The 10332-nt window shown below is 29.0% G+C and overlaps 1 protein-coding gene across 1 annotated transcript; it reads left to right on the forward strand.

The window, feature by feature from the left end:
- The first annotated feature begins 3098 nt into the window (after window positions 1-3098).
- On the forward strand, window positions 3099-8900 carry LOC139870045 (homeobox protein knotted-1-like LET6). Its single transcript, XM_071857900.1, has 5 exons — window positions 3099-3136; window positions 3273-3641; window positions 4347-4653; window positions 6658-6905; window positions 8430-8900. Exons 2-5 carry the CDS (start codon window positions 3291-3293, stop codon window positions 8628-8630), a joined length of 1107 nt encoding a protein of 368 aa, XP_071714001.1. The 5' UTR covers window positions 3099-3136; window positions 3273-3290; the 3' UTR covers window positions 8631-8900.
- The last annotated feature ends 1432 nt before the right edge of the window (window positions 8901-10332 follow it).

The raw sequence follows: 10332 nt of genomic DNA on the forward strand, positions 1-10332 counted from the left end.
ACATACTTTGATATATATATATATATATATATATATATATATATATATATATATATATATATATATATATATATATATATATATATATATATATATACATATTTGTTTTAGGTTCGTGAATCGACCAGTGGCCAAGTCTTACTTCCCGACGAAGTAAAAATCTGTGAAAGTGAGTTATAGTCCCACTTTTAAAATCTAATATTTTTAGGATGAGAATACATGCAGCTTTATAAATGTTTTACAAAATAGACACAAGTACATGAAACTACTTTCTATGGTTGAATGATCGAAGCCGAATATGCCCATTTTTGCTTGGTAGCCTAAGAATTAGGGAACATCACTAATTTTGAGAATTAGTGCACGCCTAATTGACGCGAATCCTAAAGATAGATCTATTGGGTCTAACAAACCCCATCCAAAGTACCGGATGCTTTAGTACTTCGAGTTTTATATCATGTCCGATGGATGTCCCGGAATGATGGGAATATTCTTATATGCATCTTGTTAATGTCGGTTACTAGGTGTTCACCATATGAATGATTTTTATCTCTATGTATGGGATGTATATTGAAATATGAAATCTTTTGGTCTATTATTACGATTTGATAAATATATAGGTTAAACCTATAACTCACCAACATTTTTGTTGACGTTTAAAGTATGTTTATTCTCAGGTGATTATTAAGAGCTTCCGCTGTTGCATGCTGATATATGGACAAGATTTGGAGTCAGCATGCTTGTATAATATTGTTTAAAACTGCATTCGAAATTTACTTTGTTGTAACATATTAATATTGTAAACCAATATGTATTGGTAGTGTGTAAGTGTGATATTTTAGATTATCATTTCTGATAATCTAGGTGGTGTCCTTTTAACCTTGTCGATAAAATAAAGGTTATGGTTTGTTTTAAAAACGAATGCAGTCTTTGAAAAACGTCTCATATAGAGGTCAAGATCTCGCAACGAAATCAATTAATATGGAACGTTTATAATCAATATGAACGGGACATTTCATAAGTCAGTCTACCAAGGTCATTAGCATTTAAACACATAAAGTGCTTATAAAATTTCAATTAGTTACAATTTGAAGCCTTAGTCTTCTATATGAAAACCCAAATAAAAACCTAATTCCATTCCAATCCATATTTTAGGTTATTAATATTAAATTTTAATCTTACTTTATCTTGTTTAGTTTTTATTTTACCACTTATTTTTACAAAGAAATAATCGGTTTAAATTAGAATTTTAATTATAATTAACTATTATATCTTAGTGTTTGTGGCTTTTTAACTAAATCTCGATCCAAAGTGGTTTCTAAGGTTCCACAATGATTTCACGATTTACTCATTGATATTTAAAGTGCATAATAATAATAATAATCACCACTATTGCCCTATCGTATCATGGTTATCATTCTGTAAAAGATCATATCTCAAGAAACATGATATTCGGCGATATTCTTTAAAAGAATATTATACTCATACATGAGATGAAGAAAAGAGCCCAATGAAGGCCAATATAAAAAAAATGTCACATATTGTGAAACGATTGCAAACTTATAGTCACTACCATATGGCATAATAAGCATGGGCCACTGAAGACATAAAAATTATTCATAGTCTTTATTAAAGTTTAATTTATTGTGTTTACGTTTCTGTTCGTCTACCATTATGAACTAAATGTTCATAGTGGTTGCTGGGACGGAAACTAAAACTATTTGAGAACTAAAGATGAAGCCGCAGGCTATGAGTATCCTAGCCGCCGGCTGGATCTCACTTAGCTGCCGGCTTCCTGCTTCGATTTGTGCAGTTCCTGGTTTTTCCAGAACTGTATGATTATGTTTCTATGAATGCTGTTTTGACTATTTATTGCTGACATGTTCTAGATCTTTATTTGCATGCTTAATGATTAAGTAATAAGAGTTAGGATTAACTAGTAATTAATTCTAAGTAAGCTTTTACTCGAATCATCTAACTTTGGAGATTAATCACACCAATAAAGTATTAACGTAACGTGGTGTTGTATTAATCATATTAATGTTTTTTTTTTAAATAGTCGGGTTAATATATATATATATATTGATAGCGCATTGTCACTTCCCCATAATCCCTCCCATATATATATATATATATATATATATATATATATATATATATATATATATATATATATAACAATATTAGAAAAACTGAATTACGCTAAACAGTTTTGTGACGATATGACTTTAAGATGATGAAGATGACGATAACGGTGGTTGTTGTGGTGACGACGGGATTACTTGTTCGTCCCTCATTCACATGGATTTTCATGTGAGATCTCGATCACAGAAAGTTAGGTTTTAATTTGGGCTTACAATGAAGTATTTGGTGATAATTAGCCAACGATTCATAGTTCTCGGATCTCTAGTGGTTCTTAGTTTTCAGTGATACTCCGGCCGCTCATCTCTGTCTATGTTGATAGTGCAGATCTTTGCAATTGTTAACTGGATTATGGGTGATGGTAAAACTAGTCATGTTAAGGTATAAAATAACAAATCGTTAATTGGATTATGGCTAATGGTATGAATTAGGGTTTTTATTTATTTAGGATTGAAGATGAACATAAAATAAATAATGATGTAGAAGTCTAAGTGGATAAACTTGATCACATGAAATGCTACTATGACATTTAATTAAAAAAAGTTAATGACACCCCTCTTTCTTATTAACTTTTAACATAAAACTCATTTTTTATATTTGAATAACATAGATTACTTGAAAAAAATTAAAAAATATGTTATCCTTTTTTTTATGTAATTTGTTTATAAGTAAAGATGTACACGAATATTCGTGAAAATACTCATTTATTCGCTAATTAGTTCGTAAATGAGGAACAGTAGGGTAAAGATTGGAATTTCCAATAGGTATTTTTTAATCGAGTTTGATCTTGGAATTACCCATACCCAACCCGTCCGATTTCATCCTTATCTAAAAGTAGCAGTCAAAGACACCCTACTTAGTTGAAAATCAACACTTTGGCACCGTAGTAATAATTATTTAGTTTAGGATTTTCAGTGAATAGGGTTTAAAACACCCCCCTTTTGTAAGCTTAAAACTCGGGAGAAGCACCAACTCTGCCATTTCTCTCTCTCACACAGTCACACTTACTCATATACATACAAATAAATATACACACACACATACGCAAGAGAATACACGGACTTGTCTATATATCTTTACAAACAGTAACTCAAGTTAAAAAACTTTATTCTTTTAGCAGATAGACAGTCAAGGAGAGGAGAGAGTGAAAGATGGAGAGTGGTGTTACTTCCTCATGTTTGATCAATTTTGATCATAACAATATTAACATTAATAATAATAATAATAATAATAATAATAATTCTACCAACATTGTGCATCATCCATCTCCTGTTGCATATAACAATCTTAACGCCACCAACAATAACCTAATCATCTCATCAGATCATCATCATCATCATAATATGATGCTTGAAGACGACAACAACCACCTTAATAATAGTAATATTAATGATGGTGGAGGCTTAAGTTTCATGTCTTCTTCTTTATCATCTGTTAAATCAAAAATCATGTCCCATCCTCATTACCCTCGTCTCTTATCAGCTTATCTCAACTGTCAAAAGGTATTTTAATTTGTTGTTTAATAAATCAATAAACAGATCTATATATATATATATATATATATATATATATATATATATATATATATATATTCCTACTTACTTTTACAACATCAAATGAAAAACTCTTGAGATTTCAGCATCTTTTGTTTATGGGTTACTTTGTTTATTTGGTACTACAATTTAATTAAGAAGAAGAAAGAAAGAAAGAAAATAGTATATTAATTAAATCTAGAGTTGAAAAGATGAACAAGCTAGTGATTTCATTTGGTATTTATTTATGGTTATGTGTGTTTTGCTTCATTTAGTAGCGTTGTAGAAGAAACCCTCAAGTGGGTTAGTTTTCTGAATTTGTGTGTTAACTTTCTGAGCATGTGACATCATTTATTTATTTTAGTCATTTCTTCATTTAGTAGCAACGTATAATCAACCTCTTCATCAGAGAATCATATCATTTTGCAGAACTTATTTAATCAAGAAACAAAATGTTACTACTACCTACTAGCTAGTACTACTACTTGTTCTTTAATTTCATCATTTACATTTATTTATTTCAATTTTGTTTTTGGTTTGGCCGCGTTTATAATTAATATAATTTAATTTAATTAATAACTAAAATAAATGCATACTGTATATATTAAGTTAATTAAAAGAATATATATTATATTATATTTTTTTTTGTAATTAAAATTAATTAATTAAATACAGATAGGAGCACCACCTGAAGTTGTGGAAAGACTAGAGGAAGCTTGCAGATCATCGGTAGTGGCAGCGATGGCGAGTCGTTCCGGCAGCGGTGGTAGTAGCAGTGACGGTGGTGGTGGTGGTGGTGGAGGTATGAATAGTACGATGATCATCGGACAAGATCCAGCACTTGATCAGTTCATGGAAGCTTATTGTGAGATGCTGATTAAGTATGAACAAGAACTTTCAAAACCCTTCAAAGAAGCCATGCTTTTTCTCTCAAGAGTTGAATCTCAGTTCAAAGCCATCTCGATTTCTACTTCTGATTCTGGTACTACTACTCGTATTAGTAATCAGTAATTACCATTATATCATCTCATCTCTCTCTTCACTGTTACTAGTTATTTTACTTTTTTCCTTTGTTCGTTTAGTAAATTAATATTTTATTAATATTTTAATAAGATTAGAACTACACCCATAATGATTCATAATCAATAATTTATTCATAATAAATTAATATATGTATTTAATTTAATTGTTCCAACTAGCTGTCGAGCCCTCGCTTCGCGCGGGGGTTCCATTTTGAATGCGAGTTAAAAAAAAAAAGTCTTTCCTTTTGTGGATCTATTTTGTAAAAAAGAATTTTTTTCGACATCTAACATTGAAGGTTGTTCCTTTTGTGAAAGTTGCTTCTTTTAGCGTTAAAGTTAGTTGATCTATTTTGTAAAAAAAAAAAAAAAATTGACATCTTTTGGTAGCTTTGAAGGGTTGTTGCTTCTAAGAAAGTTGCTTCTTTTATCGTTGGAGACAAAAAAAAAAAATTGTAGCACAGTAGGCCAATGGGTCCTACTGTTTGAGCGCAGTATAGAAGCCGGTAAAGCGTGCTGGGTGTTTTTGGTGTTAGTGATGGGATAAATAATAATTTATAATATAGGTATAAAGTAGGAGATTCGATTTGTATTTTAATGAAAGTTAGGGGGTTTGTTTGTAAAAAATGAAAAATTGAATAGTCCTATTTATAACAAATAAGACAATTTTTGTCTATTAGTTATATCGGTAATGGTAATGGTAATGGTAATGGTAATGGTAATGGTAATGGTAATGGTAATGGTAATGGTAATGGTAATGGTAATGGTAATGGTAATATGAAAGAAGAAAAAAAAAACATTCTTTTATTGTCTTAACATTTTCTTAATAAACAATCACCCAAAAGAATACTAGTACTAGTAGTACTATTAATATAAAAGATATATAGAAGATAGATAGATCTTAAATTGTTGTTGTTTTTAAATTTTTTGTCTAAACACAATTTCCAAGAATTGACAAATAGTTTACCTACAGTTACTTATCACAATTCTTATGAAAGTTTCTTTTTTCCAAAAGTTCTTATCATTTTCCTGTGTATAAATATGAACAACTTTGACATATGAGGCTCATTTATCATCTATTTTATGACCCTATGGTGCTATGTTTGATCCATATGCATGTTAAGCTGTAAGCAATATACTATACTAATATATATATATATTGTAGGTGAGTACCTTAAAATAATCTATGTGCATGAGCCTATTGTGTTCAATTTACTCCTTTTTAGAAATTGTGCACTGTTTTAGTTACTAGTGAAATAATAACTTGTACAAATTAGTTCCAGATTTTCACCCCCTGGTTGGGATACATATACATGTACAAGTACATTTATTATATTTATTATATGTGGTAATATGAGATTGAATTGTATATATTTCTTTTTACCAAGTTAAAATGAGGGTTATATGTGGTCATTTCCAACTCCATGTGATCAAGTACCAAAGAAAAAAATAAACTGTGCCTAACTTGATTTTAGTTCAGAAGGCTACAATTCCACTATTTTGGTCAGTCAAGCTGTTGAAAGTAATTAAACTCTAACATAAGTATTTTCTAAGGTCTAATTAATTATGTTGTGCAAGATATAATTAACTATGATGAATGGCGACCATCTGTTGCCTCTACATGGTAGTATATAAATTAACTCTGTAATCTGTATAATATTGTTTTACCCTTTACTGTGAGATATTTATTTGTAATCTGTTAATGAGACCCAAAAGACTCCTGCATAGGGGTCTAGTTTGTGTGGTTAAAGTATACCACATGAAGTAATAATGTTTGGCCTGGTATGATAATTACATAAACGCATATACATTTAGTTTCTTCCATTTTGTATTTATATTAATTTTAATACATTACATAATAAAATAACTAGGCTATATGCATTGGTTGAATAACAATTAATGTGTTTGCCTGTTTGTGTTTATTAGTTTGCTATGTGTAATAAATAATTGAATGATCAATCGATCAGGTGGTGGTGATGGAGGTATGGACAAAAATGGATCGTCGGAAGAAGAGGTGGATGTAAATAACAATCTGATAGATCCTCAAGCTGAAGATCGAGAGTTGAAAGGTCAACTGTTGCGCAAGTATAGCGGCTATTTAGGTAGTCTTAAGCAAGAATTCATGAAAAAAAGAAAGAAAGGAAAATTGCCAAAAGAAGCTCGTCAACAGTTGCTCGATTGGTGGACTAGGCACTACAAATGGCCATATCCTTCTGTAAGTATTTATCATTACTAACTCATTTTTTGCCTTAATTATTAATACTACATCCTTCCCGTTATAAGTGTTCAATAACTTTTTACTAAATTCTCTCTCTAGAATAGATATTGATTGAAATACAAATTGGACACTTAAAATTGGACATTTCAAAATAGTAACGTGGACATTTCAAAATAGTAACGTGGACATTTGTGGTGGGACGGAGTGAGTACAAGGTTACCACTAGGTCTTTGACCTATCTAGCAATATCCGGGAAACAAATCTACAATCCGATTGTTTTAAAACCGATTGTATGTTGTATAATTTGGATTTTTTATTTTTTTAATTGAAACGAAGCTTAGTTTAGTTTAGATCACTTTGCGCATCCATCAACAATATAAATATATAATAATTGAGCTCGTGTGTTGCGCATCATTTGTATAATTTAATAGTCGATAACGTTAATATTGATGTTTATCAAATGTAAACATTTGTACCGTAAACATTAATATTGAATACTAACGTCTAGATTATGAGTCTGTCTGTTAGAATCATTTTAACTTCAATTCACAAATAATCGATAAAACACTAAACATGAGCCCCTAAAAAGTTGTTTTAAAATCGATCGTTAAGAATAATATTTTATGTATATCTATAATTGTATATATTTTTAGTACAAGCTAATTTAATTATGTTCAAATCTCAAACGGAGAACATACATCTAAAAAACTATAAGGATCATAAAATAATCATTCTAAGTTCAATTGACAAACATGAGCCTGTGCATTTATATAATATTTTACAAATATTATATTAACGTAATTTTTATGCGTGAACTGTAAATTAATTTTATATTATATAAAATATTATTCTTAAATAATATTATAATATTAATAAGGAATTATATATTTTATAATTTTTATTACAATAAAAATCATTGTTAATGATTTTCAATGTATGACCATTTATTATACATATACATATAAATCATATCAATATTTATTCAATGTATAGGTCTAATATAAATTTAAAGTTATTTTTATATTATTTATTTTATTATAGAACTAATTTTAGCTCATTATAATAATAATAATTTTTACTGTTTGAAAATGAATAGTTCAAATAGTCTTTAAAACAATTTAATATAATTATAACATCTATCGTTTGTTATTACGGAGTATTAATATAATAATATTATATATTACAATATAATATAATATAATATTTTAGGTAATGAAATTTTATATTAACTTAAATTAGTTAATCTAATAATACAATTAATATATGGAAATAATTTATAGACTGACACATGTCAGGAGTAAAGGAAGGGTTGATACGTGGCAAAAATTAATTAGGAGTTGACACGTAGAATTATTGTCACGCACTTTATATAATGTATTGATGATAGATAGATAGATAGATAGATAGATAGATAGATAGATAGATAGATAGATAGATAGATAGATACCGAGTAATTGATTGATTAATAAGTAAATTCTCATATACTTCCTATAATAATAATATATTATATATTATTTACAGGAGGCTCAAAAGTTGGCACTGGCTGAATCAACGGGATTAGATCAGAAGCAGATAAACAATTGGTTTATAAATCAAAGGAAGCGGCACTGGAAGCCATCTGAAGACATGCAGTTTGTGGTAATGGATGCAGCTCATCCTCACTATTACGTCGACAACATGCTTGGGAACCCTTATCCGTCTATGGATGTTTCATATCTCTAGGGTTAATTAATTAAGTATGCTATTATTATTATATTTATTTATATTAACTATTATATTATATTATATAGATATCGTAAGTCGATCTGCATGAAATTATAAGTATTGACCATATGGATCTGCATGTAAACTTGGTGATTTTGAGGTGTTTTTTGGTGGTTTGTGTAAGGGGTTTTATGTAGGTTAAGTTGGTCGTTAATTAGTAGTATTTGCGTGTTGTCCATTTGGTGTTGAGAGTCGTTCGAATGATTGTAGACATTATTTTGTTATATATAAGCCTTGTACTTCGTATTTGCTAGTACTGATATTATATTTCATGTTTAATCTAGATATAAATATGTTAAATATAATAATAATGAATGTTGTAATTTGACGTTGAATGATAAATATTTATACGAGTAAGTAATTAATTTGTGTCTCGGAAGGTAAATCGTTTTATTTGTAACTAATATAATTCTTTTATAAATATATTCAATTTTTTCAAACTTTTGATCTAAATGAATTTTTTTCAATCGTGAGATAGTTTTGTATTTAATCGGATCGTATCGATCAATGACGACAAGTTCTTTTTTTAGATGTGATCGACAGGGTCATATAAGCAATAGCTAGAATACATAATAATAATATAATAATAAATTAGTAATACATATGTTTAACTTATGTAAAAGGAAATAGTAATGGTAATTGTATTAAAATTGTAAACGTTTATTTCACTACTCCTTATAAACCAATATAGATAGATTTGAAACCAAAAGTATAGTAAGGGTGGTATATATTTCACTAGTTTGGAAAGGTTAACCTCGTTACTGCTAAAAGTACTGATAAAGCAATGTAGTAAACCGGCTTTATGAGCTATACCATATACGGAGAATATATCACCAAAATAAACTCACAGTTATACATATACTGCATGAAGTATTCTTGTTTTGTACACAAAATATTAATCTAATTGATTGGACTCATCTGAAAATGTGAATCTTTTGCCCATAAACTGATTTTATGTCAAATTTCCATTAATATTTAATATTAAGTAGTTTGGTAATAAGGGACCGAGAATTTAAGTACCTAGAACAAAGTAGAAAAGAAAAAAAAACCCTTAGATCCTAACGAATAATATAAGTTACTTAAGAAAGGCTCTTAGGCCATAACGAATAATATAAATCATTTAAAAAGAGGTCCAAATGAATGCTAGTGAACTTTGATTTCGTGTTATCTGTGACCTTTGTTTTTTTTATTTTTGAGACTATTGTGTTTCGTCTTCGTTGTTTTACTGGTGTTTCCCTAGTTCTCATGTTTCTCAAATCTCGAATTGTGCCTGCATGTATAAAACGATTAGGCCCTTGAAAACTTTGTGCTCAAAGCGGTCGATCACCTTATTTCCCTCCGGACCTCCAATGTAAGAGAAGTATACTTTATAAAATATTGAAAATGATTTTTTCTCTTCTACCATTTTAACCTAATAATCCTCCTAATATTTTAGAACTCTTGATATGTGTTATTCACAAATTTTATCTTCAAATTATATTCATTTATTCTTCCATTTTGTGATTGAAAATGAATTTTTCTTCTATCATGTATTACACCAAAAATTTTCAATGATACCCGTATCTATTTACATGATATTCAACCATTCAAAGTAAAGAGGTAAACAGGGAAAATCAAGAAAAATATAATAGTGCATTTTTGTGAATGATTTTACTTTTTT

The sequence above is a fragment of the Rutidosis leptorrhynchoides genome, chromosome 1 (genome assembly GCF_046630445.1).
Source record: "Rutidosis leptorrhynchoides isolate AG116_Rl617_1_P2 chromosome 1, CSIRO_AGI_Rlap_v1, whole genome shotgun sequence".
NCBI lineage: Eukaryota > Viridiplantae > Streptophyta > Magnoliopsida > Asterales > Asteraceae > Rutidosis > Rutidosis leptorrhynchoides.

Excerpts from the sequence above, each read along its gene's own strand:
- LOC139870045 (XM_071857900.1), top strand. The coding sequence starts at position 3,291 with ATGGAGAGTGGTGTTACTTCCTCATGTTTGATCAATTTTGATCATAAC. Across the intron at positions 3,642-4,346 it reads CTTATCTCAACTGTCAAAAG|ATAGGAGCACCACCTGAAGT; the intron begins GTATTTTAATTT and ends AATTAAATACAG. Across the intron at positions 6,906-8,429 it reads ACAAATGGCCATATCCTTCT|GAGGCTCAAAAGTTGGCACT; the intron begins GTAAGTATTTAT and ends TATTATTTACAG.